The sequence below is a fragment of the Anguilla rostrata genome, chromosome 2 (genome assembly GCF_018555375.3).
Source record: "Anguilla rostrata isolate EN2019 chromosome 2, ASM1855537v3, whole genome shotgun sequence".
Classification (NCBI taxonomy): Eukaryota; Metazoa; Chordata; class Actinopteri; order Anguilliformes; family Anguillidae; genus Anguilla; species Anguilla rostrata.
In genome coordinates this window covers 35,887,475-35,910,969 of record NC_057934.1, presented here as the reverse complement: position 1 = coordinate 35,910,969, position 23,495 = coordinate 35,887,475, and the positions used below count along the sequence as shown (strand labels likewise).

The window sequence follows — 23,495 nt, the reverse complement described above, 5'->3', positions numbered from 1 at the left end:
GACACACGGTCACATGCAATTACGAGTCTGCAGTGCGCTTGCCGAATTACGTTCCATCTGTGGAATGACTGGCAACTCTTTGGATCCCTTATGGGACCAAGAAATCAATCCTGCACCACTGCTCACTTTTGACAACACAGATACAGACATAATCTATGAATCACACTTAAATCAAAACAAAGGGGATCGATCATTTGCTTATGAATTGCATGAGCAAATGAAGACATGTCAAACGGGGGACGGACGGCGTACCTGGGGGTACTGCATGGTCTCCATGGTGCTGTCGAAGGCCGAGCGCAGAGAGGCGAAGCTGATGAGCACGTCCACCTCGGGGTGCTTCTTCATGGCGTCGCCCATGTTCTTGTACACGGGGATTAAGATCTCCTTGTGGCCCCAGTAGAACTTCTGCTTGTGGTCCCCCCTAATGAACACATACATTTAGTAGTGATTGGTAAGTGCTTTCCTTGAGCACCCAAAGACAAATAATAGAGAAATAAAAACTGCCCTGAGAACACTGTTCGGTGACCACGTTTAGCACAGAAGCCTTTTTAATAGCAGAGGACGTGTGAGATCATCGCTTACGTGAAGGGGTAGACCAGAGCCGCCACAGACGGCTCCTCACGGGAACAAACATAGTCAAAGTCCAGCATGCCCTGCACTGCCCTCGTCTGCATGCCCCACACAATGGACTTGGTGTGCTTGCTGAAGAGAGTGGTGGCCTTAGCTGCAGAGAGGGGTAGGGGGGGAGGATGGGAGGGAGAGAGAGAAAGAGAGACTTCAGAATCAGACAGAGATGTGGATGCATTATACAATCATTTAACACAACCTTCCACCTCAGCCACGGTTAATAACCTCCTGTTATACCGAAAAGCCAAACAAGAATCATGATCATGTGAAAAACCAAATTTGGGGTATTATATCCATTCATTTGGTCAGTGTTGATGGGTGTTACTGTTCTTCGGTAAATATTTCAATGACTGGCACCTGCAAGTTGTACCATCAAGCAGAAGCGGGGCCAGAGACAGACACTGCACACAGTGGAAGCATCTAAGACCATTCTGGAATTTTCCTTTGTGTCAGGTGATGATTGTTGTTCTCAATTTCAAACACAGCATCAACAGGAATGCATAACTTAATGGTCTGTGTTAGGGCAGTATTAAAACACTCATGTGAACTGAAAGAATTGCATAATGACAATTCATTTAGCTTTACCACACAATCACATGCTACAGCCATAATATCCATCTTAAATGTTCTCATGCAGCAGAAATACACAGATATGAGACATGACTCATACCCAGCTTAAATGTTAACAGGTATGTTTCCATGATTTTCTAACCTCTGTTGACAATTCAGATGTCAACAGCTCACACAAGCAAGTTTGTCAAAAAATAAAAATAAAAATAAATAAAAAAATCAATGCATCTAATCACCGTCTATGTGAATAATGTTTTACTTTCTGATGCATAAGATGCATTGGGTCTTTGGTTTAAACATGTGGCTTGGAAACACCAGCAGATGTCAGAGCAGTTACAGAAACATCCCTATGAAGCTTTCATGGTTGTCAACTGAATATGAATTAGGAGACTGCAATGATGCCTAATAAAGAATAAAGCTGGGAGAAATCACCAGTCTATATTCAAATTCAAATTTTATTATCATTAGGGGACACAGTAAGTTTAAAATGTTTCATAGTTCCTACTCAGATGTTCTCAGATGGCCACATGAAGCCCAACTTCAATACTCAGCTGGAGGGAAAGTACATGGTAATGAGTACACTAGACAACAGGATTGTTTCACCAGAGAAACCCTTGATATCTATTAGAATACAATTTGGAAAAGGCTTTAATATTTCCTTCAAGCTGAGAAATGAATCCATTGAGACTTCATAAGAACAAGTGCATGCCAAAGCAGCTTTAAAAAAAAAAAAAAAAACACCCAAAAGAAACATACACTTGTATGTATATCATTTTGGACCAAGAACGATTCAGCAAGAAGGGACACACGGGGGATAGTAGAACACGATGGCAACACCACATCAACACTGGAAAATGGCAGACTGCGGGAGGTGGCACAGGGACTGACGTTACACTAGACAGCTACACGGGGGTGACATTCATTTGACGAGACCTAATGCATCCAACTTTCAGAGAAAAATGTGTTCTTAAGAACGCAATATGATTTTTCTGAACATGAACAAGTCTCCAGTGGGTGCAAGGTACTACTTTATCAGTAATGCAGTTTTGCCACTGATCACTGCACTCACTCGTTAATTATGAGGCCAGATCACAGAGGAGTTGGGTCACTTGTCCAATGACGGACCCATGTTTTTAGGCATTGGCCGTGTGTATGGGATGGGTCTAGAAAGGAGGCTGGTTTCAGACCTCAGTGCTGTAGTGCTGAAGCTATTGAGCAGCCTCCGCTGCTGCGCTCGTTCACTCCTGTAACGTCAGTCGCCGTGGAAACCGCCCAGCAGGACCGAAAAGGCTAAGGAGCAGCTTTTTTTGACCACACAGCTGAGGAGGCCCAGAATGAGGCCTGGAGGCCTACGGTCAGACCACCGTTCCTACCTCCGAGATTGTGTGGCGGGGCCTGCTGCTCTGTAACATCACCAGGCGACAAAACACAACGATGACAACAAAACAGTAACAAAAGATCAAATTAAATCACAAATGCTTTAAATTAAAAATCGAAATAAAGTCAGCTCTCATTTACAGAGGGCTCTACACATGTTAAAAGTGAGGAGGCAGTTCTTTGAGAAAGTTTGAATGACACAATCAAGCTGAAGAACCTTGAAAGAACACAACAGCGCATGCTGCAGTCTGTTAAAATATCTAAGAGGGTTTGCACTGTGCCTCGTAAATTAGAATAAGTGAATGGGGGGAGAAGCAAAAACGCAGGCAAATCTACAGAATGCAAAATGCAGATACACACAAAAAAAAAGTCAGCTTTCCCAAAATGCACGGCGCAGAGCCGTAACCAAACCAACGCCATTCCGCTGTTTGTAACCATGAGTAACTGGAACGAACCCACACCTTGAGAGACCGTACTGAGGAGGAACGGAGGCCACTGACACAGGTACTGGGAGAAAGGCGCTGTAGCCCAGGAGGAGCAGCCCTGGTCTAGGGATTGTTAAGGACACCCACGCACACAAACACACGCATCCTGAGCCCAGGCCCAGCTGTCCAGTCTACCGCACAGCTCCACAGGCTAAGAACGGAAACGTGCACGCTCGGGGTGCACGCTTCAGACTGGTTACGCAAAAAAAAAACGCACTCGTGGACATGCTCAGACCGTCACACCGCTACGACAACACGGCACACGCATGACTGCGGCGGCTAGGCTACCTCTGCCAGGGCGGCTGCAGTTCCACGGGGGCTGACAAAACACTGCAGGCCACCCCAACGTCAACCAGCCACTAGCCGGGGAGAAACTGTCCAATCGGGGAGGGGTGGGAGGGGGCATTAATGTGCTAAGGAAAGACGGCCGTTACTGGTGCGTCTCTTCGGTTGGGAAGCAGGGGCGGTAAGTGGGGTTTGGGGACTTGCCGTTACTGGAAACCTGCGCTTACCTTTGACGTCTCCCGTGAAAGTTCTCTTCAGAGACCAAGCGGGGCAATGAGCAGTGGCTTACAAATTTGATCATGAAAAGACATAGTCAATTACACAGAAGAGGAGGAAAACGGAGAGAGAAGGAGGGGTGAATTAAGGTAAACTGCGCAGCCGTGCCAGGGATGGCGTGATGGCGACAGAGAGGAAAGGGAGGACGACGTTGAGTGACAGTTAGGAAGACAAGACGTGGGCAGGCATGAGTGGGGGCCAGCTCACAGTCTGAGCTGAGTGTGGGGGGGGGGGTTAGATAACAATTTTGACAAGGAGACGCACTAGCAGTGCTGTGGCTTCAGAAGAATCCAAACGTGCCAAAATAGGGACTTTGTGCTATCTTGCAAGACAAACTGTCACCTAATGTACTGCATATGCCCTTTGACTAACCTGGAAATTCTCAACTAAAACCAATGTTCAACTTCCAATGTTGAGTTAGGCATTCAATCTGAATGAAGGGGCAAACAGATTGAGTACTGTGCATATTATCATAAAGGAAAGAAAAATAATGTTGGAAATGTGAAGAACTGGAAAAACAGGAAAAACGTCAAAACAGCCTGCACCAAAGAACAGAATACCTTCAATTGATAATGATCCTGAACTTTTGATAAAAAATAGCAATTAACGATCCTAATCATTTGAAATTAATTTAGCAACCGACAGTATTTTATTGGACAACCATTTTGAGCACTAATGCCATTTTGAGAACCGAAGTTCTCAGCCTTCTGTATGCTTTGAGTATAGTTCTGCCACTCCTTCAAATGCACACAGAAATAGCTCTGCACGGTAGAAATGGTAAGCGGAGAAAAGTGATTGTGCCGCAGGTGACAGCAGAGGAAAGTGGGGGGGGGGGGCGCGTGTCTGCCATGGTCACGTGACTCGAGGGAGCCCGTGGCGGCGGGAGGCAAAGGGAGGGTGGTTGGATCAGCGTGCTCAGTACACCCTCTGTGCAGGTTCACACCACACAACCGGCAATAAGCCACGTCCCAGTCAAATCGCACCAACTCCATCTTTTTAATCTTCCAAGGGAAGTGTATGTTCACAAAAAAAAAACCATGTAAAGCTGAAATGATCAAAGCACAAATTTCAACGCGGGGGGGGCGAAGGGGAGGCGATCAGCCGACCTTTACCCTAGCTACGCGTTTGGGTGTCAGAACGCGTTGGGGCCGATCGTCAAGCTGTGTATCGTGCACTTTTACATTCTGAGAAACAAGGTGGAGGGCAGACACGGTCGTTCCGGCAGACGCACGTGACAGAGGGAGCGAGACACTGGGAGGAGCCTGTGGAGAGGAGGAGGAGGAGGGGCAGCTGTGGGAGGGGAAATGCCACAAAGCGGGCGCGGCGCTGGTTACCTGGAGGGATGCCCGGCTTCGACTTTTTCGCGGGCGTGGCGTCGTTGTGCGCTTTGGGCTCAGAGAAGGAGGCGGTCCTGCTGGCGGCTGGGGTCTTAGAGGAAGAGACAGGGGTGCGGGGCGTGAACACTTCTGTACAGATAGGGGAGGGTATAAACTGTCCACACCGGGGCACCACCAGCAATGGGCCAATCAGACAGGGTCATCACCAGTGATGGGCCAATCAAACAGGGCCATCACCAGCAACGGGCCAACCAGACAGGGCCATCACCAGAAACGTGCCAATCAGAAACGGGACAACCGGAGAGATGCATCACCAAAGGAGGGCCAGCAGGAAAACAAAATGATGACAATCACCCAGCACTGCAGCAAACCTGATTTGGGCCTACCTTATGTTTCTCAAAACATGCACGCAGAAAAGCCTTTCTGTACTCCACTGGATGTTTCTGCTTCTCCGAGAGGTGTATCAGGCAGACCAGCAATCAGGATTTAAGCCTTTAACCCCGGAATCACAAACTCCAGTCTGACCTACTGTACCTGTAGCAGCAGCGGCGACAGTGAAGGCAGGCGGCTCAGCGGGTTTTCCCCAGCAGAGCCATAGACAGATGACTGCCCGTGCTTTTATTACACGGCAGAGCGCAGCGCCCAAGGGGCGAAATGCATACAGACCTGCAGATCTGCACAAACGCGCCGCAACAAAATGGCTCTAAAAGCCTGGCTGCAGCACACTGACAATGGGCCCTGCCCAGCCTGAGGAGATGCACTGCCATCAGGGTGCTATATTAAACCTACGCCAGCAGATCTCTACTTAAAACACCAAAACAGACGGAGCGCTGTCCCTCGCGGGCGGGGGGGATGGTGATGGCGTGCACGGTCGCACCCCGCCATAATTCTTACCCAGAAAAGCCACGCTTCGAAAATAAAACTGTAGCAGAAGCAGTTATCCATGTCCTGGGAAGCTGAGAGCGCGCGTTGCTTTTTTGTTCTGGATATTTCCCAGAGGTAACCGAACGAGATTGGGCACTGCGCTGCAGCACTGGCGCTTCCGCACGCCCTCAGAGCTGCACGGGGCTGAGTGACGGGGCGCCGCGGGCCGGCGGCGTGCTCTTTGACGGACGTACCGAGATGCTGCCGCTGGAGTTGAGGAGGAAGTTGGCGGTGTGCGCGGCCACGGGAGGCTGGTTGGGGATGGGCCTGTGGCCCAGCGCCATGCCAACGATCGCGGTCATGTGGGTCTCCGTGCCGAAGACGTGGATGGGGATCCCAGTGGTCTTCCCTGTGGGCAAGGGGCGGGGGGAAGACAGTCAGGGCCCGCAGGCTCAGGGGAACAGAAGGCAAAAGGGCATACGCTGCAGGGACGGGGGAAATCCCACAGAGGACAAACGAATCCAAACCCAACGCTGCACTCGCCACTGCAAGGCACTCTGATATCCCCACGGCAGGAGATTCTAATGATTCCCCAATGAGTCACTTGTTCACTAATGAATAATTTACTCCCTAAATACACAGTTAATGAACTCCCGACCCTTCGGGGGAAAACGAGCCCAGGCTCTTCTCGGTGCAGGTGTGTTCCACGCGCAGCTGCCCTGAGGTCGATCATTAACAGGCCCGCGCATTCCACCGCCCGCGCGACGGCCCGCCCCTGACCGCGTCACTCACCCACTTCTCCCATCACCCTCAGCCCCTCCTGGTAGTTGGGCCCGCCCCGACGCACGAAGATGGTGACCTCATGCTCCTTCAGAGGGACCTGGTAGTCTTTGATGGCTCGCACGATTCCCTGAGTCATAGAGGAATGTGAGCGAGTCAGCGGTGTGACGTGGCACTCATGTCTCAGTGAAACATTCGACATTTTTAACTACTTGTGTAGTTAAAAAAAAAACAAAAGACCGACCTTGAAAGTGGCTGCAACATTGGTGAAGTTGGCAATGCTTCCTCCAATGATCAAGACTTTGCCTGTAAGCAGAAGAGAGAGGTTAGTACACTGGTACACCGGTCATTTTTGCAGAGCTGTCAACGATCCCTTAATTATTTGATCCTCACACAGTCACGTTCCAAGTGCGAGGACACGTACAGGCACACGTGCACACACGCGCACACACACACACACGCGCATACACACACACACACACGCGCGCGCGCGCGCGCACACACGCGGTCTTTGTCCGGCTGAAATAGAGCGCGACTTGTGTTCAGGAAGTGTTTTGGCATGACGTCCCCCTCGCCCGTGCGGCCCGGCGGTAAGCTGAAGAGGGCGTACCGTCTTTGTGCTTCTCCCGGGTCATCAGCGACAGGATGGTCTTGGCGTAGTCGTACGTCTGCTGCTCGCTGGGCGCACCCGAGTACTCCCCGTAGTTGGCCAGCTCATCCACACCGCCCAAGTCGCAGATGGTGTCACTGGGAAGCATCGAAACTCGGCGGTCATAAATCAGTTTGAATAAACAACTTCGTGTCCTAATTGTACAAGGTCTATTCGCCAGCTTTCTAAGCAAAGAAGTATTCACCCTTGAAGTCACGCTAAAACAAGATGTCTGTTTTTTGGCCGTGTAACTCATTCATGCATTGTAGTCGTAGTTCCTGGCCAAAAGAACTTCAATTTCCATATGTATGCTTGACCCTTTGTACAAGAGGTTTGTATAAGAGGTGAAACTGCGCCTCATTCCTCCCCCAGTGCTAATAAAGTACTCACAGGGCAGTGCTCGAGTCTGTGGTGGCTTGAACACAACGTAGTACCCGAAGAGGAAAATGGCTGTTCCATTACAGTGACACAGACAGCAATAGGACTGCACACAATTAGAATCTAAGTATCTTTGATAATGAACACAAATTAATGTTTAGATATGTTTATATCCCGGTATTAATCTTTACTGATGAGCTACAACAATACTCATGACCCCTGCTTAGAATTTGGCCATTCTGACAGTTGTGTGTTGTGTTCCTCCCTCAGTTCCGCATCTGCAAAGCCTGGTGGAGCACAAAAAGCCCAACACGTCCAATTACGCAAATCCAGCTATTCAAGGTGCAGAATATATTCTCATGGGGCCACAGGTAAGACTGCATGGTTCATTCACAAGAAGAATGTGCGAACAAAATCAAGTCCCGATTAATCATTTCACAACTTATTGGCCGTGTATCATATTGCAAAGTGGGCCCAGAAAACCTGGTCTTTTTGAGATGCACCTGGAGTTAACGCGCAAGCCCAGTGGCAAAGGATCCTAAGCAGAAGATTAAAGTGCATGCCCTAGTTTAAATCATAGACATCACCTCAGTGAATGGACAGATGCCATTCTTATTAATCTTCCGCAGTGTTTCATTCCAGACACAGATACGCTTATGGATACACTGTACAAAATGCCTTATCCACCATTGTCACTGATTTAATTTTCACCGAGCCAAAAGAGTCTTTGGACTTTGGTGGAAAGCAAACACCACCTTTCTATGTCGGTAGAAAGCAAACATCGCCTTTCTATACGAGCAAACACAAAGTGTAAAGCTATTTCAGGAGGCAGATAAGCCAAGCAGCTGCATCGGTGTGCAGGCGCCAGAGGGTGATCACCCTAACCGTCTCAACACGTAAGCAGTGCCTCTGCAGTATCTCCTCTGTTTATTCTTCATGCTGAATAAGCAGTGTAAAAACAGACCTGGTTAAAAACCAGCACTGATAGTCAAGTAACTCAACATCTCCCAGCTCTCAGAAAAGGCTACAGAGAAACCCCTTTAGTTCATTTGACACAAGGCAAAACCTAAATACTGAAGACTCATACAGCTCACAGCAAAGGTCTCTCTTTCCAGCTACAGCACTGATCAACAGGCCGGCCTGGAATCCTGACTACAGTGAGTCAACAGATAGGAAAGCATCTATATAAATAATGGAGGCAGGTGGCCATTTTGAGGACTCTAGCTCTTGGGATTTTTGGGAGGTGCGATCAAATCCAGAGCCTCTCTGAAGAAGAGGCACTCAGCGCGTCGCATGAGGGACGGTCAGGTGATGGGGTGACGCACACCCTACCTGTACACCACGGAGGCTCCTCCCCCAGCCACCATGGTCCAGATCCTCCCGTTTGGGTTGAGCAGGGTGAGTTTAAGGCTGGCACCACTCTTGGCATCCAGGTCTGCGATGTAGGCTTCCTGTAAAAAAAAAAAAAAAAGGTTTAGAGGCACACGTCACTGCAGGCTGCTCCGAGACACACCAGGGCATTCTCTGAACCTGGTAATACAGGCATGGGCGCCTCCCTCAGCTTGCTTTGCCAAAATTTCGACATACTTCTGGTATCAGTGGCAACTTCATGCCATTTTTTTTGGTTGCATAATTTGTCCATGAATTTAAATTACCCTTGAATTACACAGGTAGTGATTAGTCACATCAGAATTTTTCTCTAGAATAGACTATTCCAACACACTTTGCCTTTGCCCTGATGACAAACAGCCGGAACCGGTTTGGCCCGTTTCAGAAGGGATGGTTTAAGTGCGCACGCTAAAGAAACGTCCACGGACATGATATTCGTTTTTAATTTCTCATCAACCACACTGGCCAGTGCTTTCAGTGAGACAGAATCAGGTGCTTTGTTTACATTCACTGGTTACATAAAGGTAGCTAAAAAATCGTTACACCTAATTGGAGGGCGTATTATGAACTGTTGCGCGTTGCTTCAAAATAGGTCATGCTACCAGTTAATTACAATGTGAGATCTATTACATTTACTTCCCAAATGGGTACATTTGAAATTGCCACACAAAATCCACATTATTAAGTCCACCACTGCCATCCCTGTTTAGAATTTCTAGAAAAAACTCTAGATCACAGAGAGCACAGGGGTGTCCTACAGAATGACTCTCCTGCATTCCTTTGACAAAAGATTACAGCCAACTACTGCCAGCACTGCAAATGAGCAGCCTTAAGGACTGCATTAATACACTTGTGTGAATGAAGTCCTGGCTGAAAGGTGGATGGCAACTCCACAACATAATAATCATACCTTTGTAAAGCAACTTTCAGAGCAGGAGAGTCCACAGGAGCTAAACAATTGACTCAGTATTTAAATGTATAAACAGAACCACCTCTCATGTTACGCAATTCAGCTGTGAACAGGGAACGGCCTATTTCTTGAAGTCCAATCTGGCCATGGCCAAACTCAAAGTCTTTGCTAAAATTGACCAGCCAATCAGACACATTAGGTGCATATTCAGGCAAAGTGAAAGCAAATAAGATTCCGACTCCTGATCACGTGGTGCTGTTGCTATGGGTCAGCTGATCGCACCACGGCTACCCCAGCCAGTCCCGCCCAGTGGCAAATACAATGCCAACTTTACACGGTTATTTATGGCAGGCTTTTATGGCACTGCTGTGCAAACAAGGAGCCGTTTATCTAGTGAGGTGTAACCTGGAGATGTCGGAGGAGAAATGACTGAAATCATCTGATCAATGTCCCCCAGTACAGAGAGACATTATCATAATAATATTATACGATCGTATTATATTTTTTTGCTGAAAGGATAACCAAGTGCCTGTTATGAAGGGTGCAAGACATGGAAGATATAATATGTTATAAGTAACTTACCTTATGAATGAAATGACCTTTTGTACACATGCTAAAATGACTTATCACAATGAAATTGAAATAACTGACAAATACTGACAACACAAAATCCCAAAATTCTTTACCTTCGTTTAGCAATCACAGTTTTAAAAAAAAGTTTTTCTACCAACCACTGGTAATCAAAGTACGGCATCAATACTGAACAAGCTGTGTGCGGTCATATTATTTTTAAGAAGATGAAACTGGCTTAAAGAACGGATTGTCATTAAAGAGCATGCATCAGGTCACTATCCCTCTGCTTCAACTGGGACGCCCACCTCAGGGTAGGCCTCTCTTCCAAAGGGCGGCGGGAACTCCACGTCGCCCCACTTCGCCTTGCATATGTAGTCGGCTGTGGCGTCGATTTTGGCGGCCATGTCCAGCACAAAGACGCCCTTTTCGGTGACCACTGGGAGAGAAGACAAAAGAAACCGCACACTGAGACACAATCTCGCTGGAGCCCCGCTTTCGCTACCGTTCTCAGACGTCATCGACCTGCCAAAAAGCCTGTATTGCCACTGAGGTGAAAAATGATTGTGAAAGCCTTGAATCAGCTTGGCACAGCCTAAATCAGCACTGCACTTCTGATAGCCCTCAGGCAAAAACCGTCCTCCCAGCTATTGTCAAAATGAGAATACTGGATAAAGAGCCCTTCTCTGATGTTAGAAGGGCTCTTAATTTAAACAACTTGAACTCAGATACAAAATCCCATTCATTTAATAGAAACAAATGGGCATCTGTGTGTACCATACAGACAGAACTGCATGTCCCCTCTTAACGGCAGGTAGGTGGGGCGGAAGGATCGTACAAAGTACGTACAAAGTACGTGGACTGTACTACGAAGTAGTACAGTCCACAAAAGGACTAAAAGCTCTTCTGTAAATATTGATTTTTAACATGTGAAAAAATCTATTTTTCTGATACGACACACCAGCATCAGCACTATTTCTGCGATTGTAACCGTTACCAAAAGTTTCCCAATCTAATACTTCTAACAGCAAGTACAGAGAGACATTGCTAAATAACTTTTAAAAATGTAAAGCACAGTTCAGCATTAGCTCAAATGACATGGAAGCACTTAGAAAAGAAAAAAAAAAACAAGAATACAGTGAATGCAATTGTGTTCTTGTAGATCTTCATAAATAAACTTCCCCAGGGGTGAACAGTCGCAGGCTTCAGTTACGCTGTGGACAGCACTCAGATTTCTGTCCTGCGTAGCAGTGCAGAGCTCTGCTCCACGTCGCTTTTATGTGACTCCCGAGACCCCTCGTCTGGCGCGCCGGCGCTGCGTGACTGACAGGGCTCGAACCCCAGCGGGCACGCAGAAAATGAGAAGTCAAAAAAGTCGGGGAGTCAGCCGGCGGGACTCCTCCCCCCAAGCGGTTTCCTCAACTCAATAACATAAATTAGCTCCGTCCATCGGCTGCAGCCGCCCTCCAAACAGCTGCGGTCAGAGGGGAGATAGCCAGACGTGTGACATGTGGGGGTGAGGGTGAGGGTGGGAGGGGCTGGGTTTCGGGTTACAGACTTGGCACTGCCACTGAACTGCTGCCGCCCACCAAAGACCAAAGACCTTGCGAGCTCGCAAGAAATGCGGCACCTAGAAAAAGGCCTGTTTGAAAAAAAAAAAAGTGCTCTGACGCTGGGTCCTTGAGCTTAGAACAAGAAGCAATGCAAACAACCACAGCCAACAACAGTGCTCCGGTAGCAGATAAAGGTTCTGTTTCAGCTGTGAGTTTTAAGTGACGTTACGTTCAGTTCCCCAAGATGGCGGTTTTTTTTAAAACAGGCCCCAAAAGCTCCTACAGAAACACAAGTGAAATGAACTTCAAGCAGAATACAGGAAGCTGCAGACGCGAGCGCCCCGGCCACAGGGAACGAGCAGCGCTGTCGGCTCTCCATGGGGAGGACATCAAAGCAGCAGCATCTGCGTCAATCTGCGTCTGACTGCGCAGGAACATCTGCTGCAGGGCTTACAGAGTGCGCCCTCATTAATACACTTCAAAAGGCACGCAGCCTTCAGAAAACTCATTTCTGAAAAGCTTATTATGGATTATTCATGCGGTATTGGACACGAATATCCGGGTATGCCTAAGGAAACAAGTTATTGTATTATTTAAATACACAGGTTTTAAATACTTCCGCACGCCCCTTTCCGTTTGTTCCCTCGTTTTTCGACACGTGTAACAGGAGCTGAGTTTGAAGCCAACTTGTTTTAGCACTACAGCAGTCACTCACTGTTCAGCCTGAGGAGGCACAGAGGAACGATGAGAGGAAAACAGATGCTTTTCATAATTGCAGTCTGCTACATCCCATGGACTGGGATCTTTAGAGACACGCTTTAATGACACATGCATCAGTGACCCAGCGACGCCCCTTCTAGGACACGCCCTCGAACAGACGGTTGCTCAGAGTCATTAGTTGGCATCGCCTGAACTTCATGCTCGCTGGAGAACAAAGACAAACTTTCTACCCTGCGTTTGTTTGATGGTGAGATGGCACACTGCCTGCAGTACACTGGTTGGAGACTGTAACTATTGACTGACGGCTTGGCATTAGACTTCCTCATAAGATGTGGAGAAGGGGGGGGGGGGCGTACCCAATGGGTTTATCTCCAGGTAGGTGAAGTACAAGTCCTCGTACAGATTGAAGAGTCCCACGATGAAGCTGGCCAGGACCCTGTGGGACAAAAACAGAGTCAAATCAACGCCCTTACAAACAGATCTGCTACACTCTCAACAGGACCGAACAAAGAGAAGTATTCTGATCGGATCAGCATTCAGCTGACACATTTAAGAAAATAACACTGCTTCACTAACTGTTGATTTCTGGAAGCCTGCAACAGGAGCTCAGGCTCATAGAAATTTCACAGCGGTTTATTGCGCATTTGTTGGACGGGACCGGTGTTACCATTTAAGGGTGTCATGTTACCTGACCTCCCTCACTGCTTTCAGTAGCGCTGGTGCTGCCCAAGACACGGCCTTTCTGGCACAGCCCAATCCAGCTCCCCGGCTTTCCGTCAAACCAGCACGTCGCCGGCGACTGCCCCGCCCATTAATCTCAGTAATCACGCGTCGGATATTTAACAAACGGCAGCAAACAGACGAGCCGGTCCGCCTCAGCGCCCCGAGCGAGAGCGAGCGGGGCTATAAATAAATAGCCCGGGGCTGTACAGGGCCAGCGGGTAAGGGGCCCTGCCCACAGGCTGACAGCTTTTCGTTGGGGTGGGGGGGGGGGGGTATTGTGCGTAATACCCATCAAAGCAAAGGACAGGCTCGGTTGACACGTTTGGAATGAGGGATTAAAATGCAGCGGGGTGTGAGCGGGCTTAATTTGCCTGACAGATGACGGCTCCCTCTGCGTAGCTTTTATGCAACATCAGAAATTGCCTTGTCGTTGTTTTTCCCTTCAGGGTAACGAATGCTGATTATGGTGCAATTATTCAAGTTATACCGGTCTTCTAAAAACAAAAACACAACAAAAGCAGCACTAATTGTACCTCTTATAAATACATTTTACAGCATTACTTGTGGGGGAGGGTGAGACTGACAGCCAATGGCAATCTTCCCCTGTAGACTACCCATGTGTTCACAGTCTCATGTGACTTCCCCTGTCACTCACTCTTTCTTGTCAGCGGGCACCTGGGTGAGCAGCTGGCTCAACACCATGTCCTCGCTCAGCTTCTCGTCCACAGCCACCAGGAGCTTCAGAGCCTTGGCGTCCACGTCCCCCACGTCCACCCCGCCCTCGTGGTGGAAGAGCACGTAGTCACCCTCGCGCGTGGCGTAGATGCACACGTAGAACTCCTCCTCCTGTGGAAGAAAATCTCGGGTGAGGGCGGCTAGCTCCCAGACACAACCGAGTCAGAACACAGCCTTTGAGGAATCGCGGGAAGACTAAGACTAAGGCTGCGCAAACAAACGAGACTGGAAATGAGGGGGAAAGGCGGATGCAGGGAGAACACTAGGATCTTTAGGATGACAAGAAAACACACAAAAACAGAAAAGAAGAGACTTACCTGCTTATGAGCTACAAACGGCTCGATGAGGAAATTCTTCAGGACGCCCTTAGCTTTTCCGACCTGGGGGAAGAAAACCAGTTAGAAAAAGCTTAAACGAAGCCACTACTGTTGGCTTTGTTTGCAGGGCAGGGCAGGTTTGGGGCCATATGAGAGATGAGAGACAGATACCAGTAGGAGAAAAGAGGTCAGCTAAACAAAATGGCCTCTAGATCCTGTGGATATGAACACAAAGCACTCACCACAGCCATTATGCTGCCAGGGTGAATACAGAATAAAGTGTATCTAGAGGGGTCTGACAAGCAATAGAATTAGCTTCCGGCCTGGAACACCAGAGGGTGGAAGTTTTGAAAAACGGATGGAGAGAGGAAGAAGGAGAAAGGGGGAAAAAAAGGAATGAGGTACTCCAACAAATGGTCGAGTTGCACAGCTGCTACACAATGCAAGGATCCTTCTGGAAAGGAGTGATCAAAGAGAAAGCCAGCACACACACTTGCATCGAAACAAATCCTGAATGCAAACAGAACATGCAGCCCAAGACACTACCAGATACCAGTACCACTTCCACAAAGGGTCTCACGGGTTCCATTCAGCTGGAACATGCAATACAGTTAACGGCCCGTATTAAAGGTCCACCCAAATAACATCCGGCCCTTTTCCCTGCTCAAAACACCACTCTGCCCTCTAAAAGTCTGGGATGGAGAACAGACGTATACCGGAAAATCCAGTCCACACAAAGCAGTTCCACTCAAAGCCAGCTGGGTTCCTCAGCTGTCGGTGCATTAACACCCAGCCACAGGTATGAGGGACGGTGGAGGTCTAGTATTTCTGGCTCTGTTCCACTGGGTGAAATATCAGACACAAGTGATTTAAGCACGGGTCCCCCTGCAGCCCCCTTGAAGCCACGACGCCCTTTCTGCTGAAATTCTCGGAATTTCTGGCAAACAGCAAGAATTATTAATTGTCCCTTGCAGTCATTTCAACAAGATCAATTTAAATTTTGAGGCAGCTATGGCGAGAAATAAATTGATTCATGTATGCTGAATGCCTACAGCTAGTCAGACAGTGGCGCAGCGCAGCCATTCGCTCTGATGCAACCCCTCAGGGAACGAGGGCTACACAAACGAGTCGCGAGGGGGCCGAGCGGCAGACCGTGGCATTTAAGAACAGTGAAAGATTGACATTTAAAATGGACGGACTAAAAAGAAATAAATAAATAAATAAATAAGCACAAAGCGGGGAAAAACCCGAGCGGCCCTGCTGGCCTTTACCGCTCGAAGGAGCGGCGCGCAGTTTGCTAGCGGCAGCGCCGGACAGCGCCGCGCGGCGACAGCCATCAAACCGCGAGAGTGAGGGGAGCGGACGGGAGAAAACCAAAAAAAACAAAAGACAGAGAAGAGAGGGAGACAACGTGGGGGGGGAGAGAGCTGTAAAATGTCTGGCATCGCAACTGCTTTACTGCGGGACGACGAGAATTCCCCAAACGTGTCCCTCCCCGGGTTTTTGACGCTTACATTACGCAACCTCTGGCCTGGTGTAACTCTAAACCGAACGCGGGGCCCTAACGCTAGCTGCTCGCGGTGGAGCCGACCGTGAACGGCGCACGGTGTGCGCCCGCGGTGCGAACAGGAAACGTTAATCAGCTCCAGAAGGAGTCCCGTCATTTTCGGCTCCCCCCTCAGCCCCCACGCGGCGTCTCCGCTGTGGCCGTGAGTTACGTGTGTGTGTGTGTGTGTGTGACGCAGACGCTGCTCCCCGTGAGGATTCTGCAGAGCCCGGCAGAGCTCCGGCTCAGACGTTAGCCATGAGCGCACGCTAGCGCAGCACAGAGTCTGAGGAAGGGGAACGAGGCAGGGCAGAGGAGAGAGTGAGCGCGTTGATCTGGGTCAGTGTGGCTGGAAGGTACTGCGGTGGTGAGTGTCTGGGACAGCCAAACCGGTCTGTCCACAGCGGATAAACTATTTCACAAATACAGTGGCCGAATGGGACTAAATTTCACGCAAACGAGGCACTCGGTCAGCACAGGAATGTCATATATTTGTGTAAAAATATGTTACTGTGAGAAAAAAAGTATGTTCACCATAGATTACGTTTTGATTGTATCGTCTGTCAATACAAGGTGCGGATTTGGAATTCCTAATGTAATTGCCTTCAACTTTTCATCAAAGCCAGCCAATGTGAAGTAACACATCTGGCATGTGGCAGTCATGTGCCCCTTAGTGAACTTCTTTTCATTTATGGTTAACTGTACACATGGTCATTGGCGTGGCAAGGGAAAGGTATGTTTCTGATGGTGAAATGGACTGAAGAGTACAAATTTAGTCTTCACACACCGGGGGATTCTTTCCATTACCAAATGCACAACTGCACTGTTAATGAACAAGTGAATGGGTGTGTGTGGTAAGTGGAGCCTTTTAGCACTGCTTCCTGGTCACATGGTCAGAGTATGGCCAATAATCAGAGACCACTGGCTCCTTCATAGCACAGTAGGCAGGGGGTGCTGGTGACAGTAGTACCAAAGATTACAGAGTGACTCACGTTTGACCCCTGGACACCACTGAAATACTGAGGACTACCAGTATCTGAGGACTACTTGCTACATTTTATATCATGCTTGTTATTAAAAATAAATATATGACCGAGAACAAAATGGTGATTGTAGAATGCCAATTTATAAAACGGGGGTTCCAAAACTCCAGTCCTGGAGGATGGAGTATATGTTGGTTTATGTTCAAAACAATTACTCTGGCAATATTTTCTAAATTGGCGTATACACCAGTGTTGGTTCACTGCTGTATCCTGCCTCCACCTCTCCAGCATAACATCTGAGGGTAGCTGATGGGATGCTAGCACTGTGACTGGACTCACCGTGGTCTCCTGCAGGAGGCGGGGCTTCAGCCATTCCCGTACGCCCGCCAGGTCCAGGTCGACGCCCACCAGGCCCAGCTTCCCTCTCCGCTTTATCAGCTGGTCTGGCTTCACCACCAACCGCTGTGAGGTGGACAGAAAGCAAAAAATAAAATCATATGCCACTGAACACCACAGGCGATGCAATGAGAGGCCGCTGCATACGCAGGCTACGGCTGAGCACTGACCCCGTGTACTGAACCCCACCACTTTTCTCATCGGCCGCGCCGGAGCTCACACACGGAAAAGCTAACGTTTCCAAATCTACGTGGGTTATCATGACTGTCGCCGCTTTAAAGTCTGTAACCTTGCCCTTGAGTATGTTCTGTTGCCAAGTTACCACCAAATCAAAGCTCTACAAAAATACACAAACTCCTTCAGCCAAACAAAATCATTTATCAGGCCAAACGCTGTCATAAATTCGATAAAACCATAAGCAGGCAAACCGTTTTTTCTTCTGTCCACAGATAAGAATGAGTGGATTCAAGGAGAAGGCCAATGTTCAAGCCACCCTGGAGATGTCATTTATAATGGATGTGGTGGTGGTGAGAGTGTAAGACCGGGGAGGAGGGAATGAGCAGCGGGAGCAAAGCTATTCATTTCGGGGAGCCGACCAATCAAAAGACCCCAGCGATAGTGAATGCCATTTCCAAATCAATGCAGTCACTGTCGTGGTGACCCAGCTGTCCAGCTCCCATCTAACCTCCAGGTAAAGCAACTGAAACTGAACTCTTCTTCCGTTCTGTGCTGAAACAGAGAGCGATGTTTCCCTGCAACATCTAGCAGCTGAGTCGTACTCAAACACCATTAAACCGCGTGCACTAAGTGAAATTAAAATGAACGCCACTTTTAGTCATTACTCTCCATTCAAAATGTTATTCTAATTACCCATGCTTGCATTTCATAAGCATTTAAATGTGGATTGAGCCCATTAGAATAACCTCTTGCTCCGCTCCATTGAAGTGGACCGATTCTTTCTTTGCTGAACACGGGTCTGTAATGCTGATTACTTCATGTGGACGCTCAGAGGGAGCTGGTGCGGGGGACCGGGCGGGAGCCGCAGGCGAGACGGGGCCCGGATCAGCGCCTCACCTCTGTGAGCAGCCAGGGGTGGTCCTGAGTGAGCCGCTCCCAGTCGGTCTCCTTCGTCACGCTGGCGTACCGGAAGCGGTTCTGCACGGCGGCTGAGGTGCAGATGTACTTGTAGAGGAACTCCTTCCCCGTCTGCTCCGAGATGGCTTTGGCTGACATGGCTGCTCAGTCCACTGATGGTCTGGGGGAAGGAACGAGGGAGGTGTTTTTTTTTTTTAGCATGTTTGTTAGGGGGGAAAACCTCAGGACGTTTTCAGAGAATGAGAGACAGCAGGGATTGAGGAGGACACAGGGTTTCATATCTACTGCTACTTATTTACGTATGTACAGAGACAAAGGCGCCCAGGACCCTAGTGTATCAGCATAAGTCTAAACAGTTCTGAGCTTCATCTATATACCAGCTGAGCGAAAAGCACAAATCATTTCACTATGTGCGAGTAACTGTTGCCGTTCCGCTAAGATGACGTGGACAGGGAAGATACGTGACCTGCATAACAGGGCAGTGTTGTACTTAAAAACTGATTGTTCAAAAACTAAGCAAAGTGGTCCTAAATACTTAGGCCTAATTATCATAACAAGGCCATATGCCACAGGCACCATTAACATAGCTTGATTATCTGAAAGATGCACCACCTGGAAAGAAAGCAAGAACCTTTCCTCTGGGCTAGTTTCACATATTAGAAACTTCAAAGAGCACAACAGAAACATGCAGATACCAGAAAAGACAAGGTTTCAGAGAAGAATTGGCCATATCTGGCTAAAGAACTGGTTATATGGAGGACTAAAGGTATGTCGTTGACCAAAATTCTATTTAAAGAGTCACAACAAAACTAAAACATTTTCAAAAAAGGACACACATGTACCCAACAAAAAAAGGAACATTTGCAGGAACAAGGACATCAAGAAGAAAGACAGGCTAAAAATTGATTTAATTATTTGGGCTCCTCAATTCTAGACTGGAGGGCTCTGTTCCCATCAGTCTAGTATAAACACATCTACTCAGAGGGGCCTTCGGGTCCTTGAGAATAAACCACAACATCGTAGTATCTTTTTGTTCTTATGATAAACACATTTCAGGGTTAAAGGGAAGTTTAAAGGGTTTCATTAACCTGTTTCAATGTCAACACAAAAACAACACTGCATATGCACTCCTTGAGAAGTAGCCTAAGATTGTAACACTTTTCATAAATGAGCCATTTACTTTTCAGGGAGTGTGAATTCATTTTTTCTTTTTTGCACTGATTGTCCAGATGAACCTGACTGAAGGTTGTGTCTGGTCATCCATTTCCTTTCTGTCCAGTTTTATGCTTTTTTTCCCCTCTGCTTTCCTCGCTCGATTCCAATTGTACAGTTAAAAATAGCCCAGCCTTCCAGCCAAATCGGCGGTGACATCGCTCAGTTGATTACCGGCAGACGTGACTCAGTACAAGAGAAATGGGTCCTCCAGCCAGCCTCCTCAAATCATCTATTGGCTATTAAAGCATCCCTGGACCAGACAACCAATGGCTGTAACAAGCACAAGGAGATGGACCTGAACACACGCATACCACACGCACACACGTGTGCGCTCAAACACATGCACACACGTCAACCTATCACCTAACAAGTTGCTTGCGCACGTTTCACAATCATAGACAAAACCACTTGCTTGTCACTTGCCAAACACGAATGAAGCGGGTCGTACAACATATACATACATACACTTGAATAAATGAGTTGTTACTTGAATAAGTACTGAGCTCTGGTTCTTCTGGTGTTAGTTGTTGTACCAGGACAATCCGGCAGTGCAGTCGGACAGGGATGTTTCAACCCCTCTCTGCAGACACAATATCAGCACAGTCACCACAAAATAATAAGTCGGTCAATAACAGAATTTATTTATGAAAGATGCATTGGGAGACGCACAGTCACAAATGACTTGACCACAGAAATCCACAAGGCAGCAAAAGGTTACTTTTTCTTCGCCAAGTGATAAAGAAAAACTTTCCCCTTCCCCCCTTCAATAAATTTTTATGCCTACCCCAGCTACTTGCTGGCTACAAGCTATATTCAACACACTGTGTCACCAAAGATGACCTCCAAACCTAGAGGAGACATTGAAATGATTCCACTGTTAAGCTATTATTCCCGCTCTCGCTCTCTGTATAGACAGAGGTAACATTCATTCAAGCCACTGAACCGCCTGATTTTCAACTGAAGCTTTAGCTCTGTTGCTTTCCAAGTTGCAGATGGATTCCCCTGCACCCTGCTTCAGGTACACAATGCTGAACCAGGGGAACAACAAACAAGCCCAAATCAAGTGGCAGTTGGGACATCAAGCATGTATTCCCATAGGGGCCAACATCTTCCTACACTCACAACCACTTTCTGGGGGTTCATTTTCATATAATCTTGTTCAAACTAAGCAACAATTTTTTTTGCATACAGGGTACACTGACTGTGCTCTGGGTGCGGTGCACAGAAAGGACTTGAGGCTGAACTGAGAGGGTGACGTGCTATTTTTCAGATCAGGACTCTGGCCAGAAAAAGCAAAAGGGCAGTTTGGCCATGGAGAGCCAATTCGGCCAGAGAGCCAATTTGGTCAAAGAGAGCCAATAAAATAGAGGAAAAGGGACCAGAAGGTGGAAACAATGAGGCAAAACCACTTGGCCCCAAGACACAGATCATCTTCAGACCTCAGAAAAAAACGGAGAAAGAGCAGATTTCAGAGTACGACCCACAATCTGCACACCTCCACAAAAAAGCCAAGTCAACCGAAAGCAAAAATTTAGCGACCGCAAACAAATTTTCTTCCCGAACCTCAGCAGGTATTTCTGCCGCAGACTTACTGAAGGGGAAATCAAAATGGATCGTGACCTCCTCATTGGCAGATGCGTCAGCCCAGTTGCCAAAGCTGTGAAAATCGCCGCTTCGGAAAGGCGAGGGAATCGCAAAGCCGTGCATTTCTGGCTGCGCAGTCATCTTAAGAGCACAACGCGGCTCAGTGTTCTCTCTCTCCGGTCCCTTCGGCCCACAGAGGGGGCTTTGTGCATTCGCTGCAACGCCCGGGCCCAGCACGCACCCCGGCAGAGGCACTGTCAGGACAGTGTATTGCACAAGCCTTTCGGCTCCATGATTCATTACGCACGCATGCTCCCGGCTCGCATACCTGATGCACTTTTTAGGTGAAAGTCTTGGGTGGCTGCCTTTTGCTGTCATCCCAGTACCCCCGCAAAAGAAAACCAGGGCGTAAAAATCTCAAACATACTACTACATACATGTGGCCAGGAATATCAATGGCAGCTTACTAGATTTCAGTGCGAGGTGCAAACCATCAACACCCTGTTGCAATTTAAAGCTATCTATTAAATAAGGGACCAGCTCACATGGCCCTACGACTACAAATCACTAGCACTGATGGGGGTAAAGTGAGACCACCCAAGCTAAACGTACGTTACAGATATTAAAATCAAAGCTGGCTCATTCTGTACAGGAAAACCAAAAATGATCAATCCTGTTGCCACAAGAAAAGGTCACGACCTCTGTGATGAAAGGTCACCAGCTGGCTTAAATAAAGCCATATGCCTCTGAAGGGGAGGGGCTAAGAGATGGTGCGGGAGAGAAAGCCCCCCATGGCCCCATGCTGAATACAACTGCCACTAAACCCCCCATAGTGGGCATGAGCCAAAAACCAGGCCCCCTCATTACAGTGGAGGGATGTTATTGCATCAGTCACCACAGACTCGTACATCATAACTAGATGTAAACCGAAATGTCCACTTGAGCACTGAACCAGCCGCTACGAGCAACAAAGTGGGTCGCTGACGCAGACCCACGGCAGATGCTCCTCTGTGTGACATCCTGAAGACACTGCCCCTCTATAGAATTCAGATGAAGAGGACACAGGTAATCAAAGGGCGTGGGTCATCCTGAGCCAGCAATGCGGAGCTCTGGCTTCACAAGAAAATCAGGATCGGAGGACGGGGCGGTAAAGGCGCAGGCTCTGGCTGTCCCTGATGCGCACAAGGGACCAGTTCGTCTTGCTGTCAAGATCCAACCCCTTTTTGTGAGTGAGGCAGAAACTCTGGCATCTGCACTTATGGGGTCATATCCTTATGAAAGGATAGCAGGCAAAAAAGCAGCAATGGCCAAAGATGATTTAAGGCTAAACAAGGTTGCACTTAGGAGTTTGGACTGGAAAACACAAAGACACACACGGAAAAAAAAACAAGCAGACGCATGCTTTAAATTGAGTGTTCTGGTCTCCAGCTCCCATATCTCAACTTATTTCACAAAAAAAAGTGAGTGAGTGTATGAAATTTGTTTGGGAAGAAATTCTTCACAATTCAAATTTTCCACATTTCTCATTTCTGCTTGTAATGAAAATGTGAAAATGTTCATATCTACAATGCATTATCAAATGGAAAAATTCCCACCCATCATTAGTGGTTTCAATCCATTTCTACAGAGCAGTCAGAATACCACTGTGTATATTGGCCTTCGGCTAGTCTGTCAGAGGTTTGTAACGTTAGTACTGCAGACATTCTCTAAGGCATAGAGCTCCTCAGCCATTTCTGCACACAGACTCGCAATAAAACGTTGCATTTCCCTTATATGCATTATCATGGGTACAACAGAGTGGAGAGTTTCTAATTAAGATATACAAAATACCAGCTCACTACACAACTGGTGTCCACCAGAAGGACTAGCCTTCAGGGAGGAATATGAGCAACTCATTACACACCCAAGCCGTGGCTAAATCTTTTGTCATCCTCAACACTAGATATTCATAACTGTCCACATTTTCAAATCATGGTATACTGGAGTATCACACCCTCATCCACAATGTCCTGTCATGCAATATCCATATAATGAGAGCCTACTGCTTAAGGCCAGAAGGTAAACCCCACACAGTGACTCCACGACAAAGACACACTCAGTCTCAGCTCTGGACTCTTATATCGCTGTGAGA

At 47.8% G+C, this 23,495-nt stretch overlaps 1 protein-coding gene across 2 annotated transcripts in view; it reads right to left on the bottom strand.

Moving 5' to 3' along the window:
* LOC135247886 (ATP-citrate synthase) overlaps window positions 1-23,495 on the bottom strand; it is a 37,365-nt gene that overhangs the window by 10,048 nt on the left and 3,822 nt on the right. Inside the window, exons 2-16 of one of the 2 annotated variants that reach the window (XM_064321841.1) lie at window positions 18,545-18,725; window positions 17,414-17,536; window positions 14,546-14,608; window positions 14,149-14,339; window positions 13,127-13,206; window positions 10,806-10,936; window positions 8,961-9,079; window positions 7,212-7,348; window positions 6,846-6,907; window positions 6,614-6,731; window positions 6,076-6,230; window positions 4,955-5,048; window positions 2,571-2,600; window positions 583-724; window positions 253-421 (exon numbers count right to left, since the gene is read on the bottom strand). In XM_064321841.1, coding sequence (XP_064177911.1) covers window positions 253-421; window positions 583-724; window positions 2,571-2,600; window positions 4,955-5,048; window positions 6,076-6,230; window positions 6,614-6,731; window positions 6,846-6,907; window positions 7,212-7,348; window positions 8,961-9,079; window positions 10,806-10,936; window positions 13,127-13,206; window positions 14,149-14,339; window positions 14,546-14,608; window positions 17,414-17,536; window positions 18,545-18,703 — 1,773 coding nt within the window. In that variant the 5' untranslated portion in view covers window positions 18,704-18,725. The remainder of the gene's footprint in view (window positions 1-252; window positions 422-582; window positions 725-2,570; window positions 2,601-4,954; window positions 5,049-6,075; window positions 6,231-6,613; window positions 6,732-6,845; window positions 6,908-7,211; window positions 7,349-8,960; window positions 9,080-10,805; window positions 10,937-13,126; window positions 13,207-14,148; window positions 14,340-14,545; window positions 14,609-17,413; window positions 17,537-18,544; window positions 18,726-23,495) is intronic. The other variant, XM_064321842.1, reaches the window with a different exon arrangement.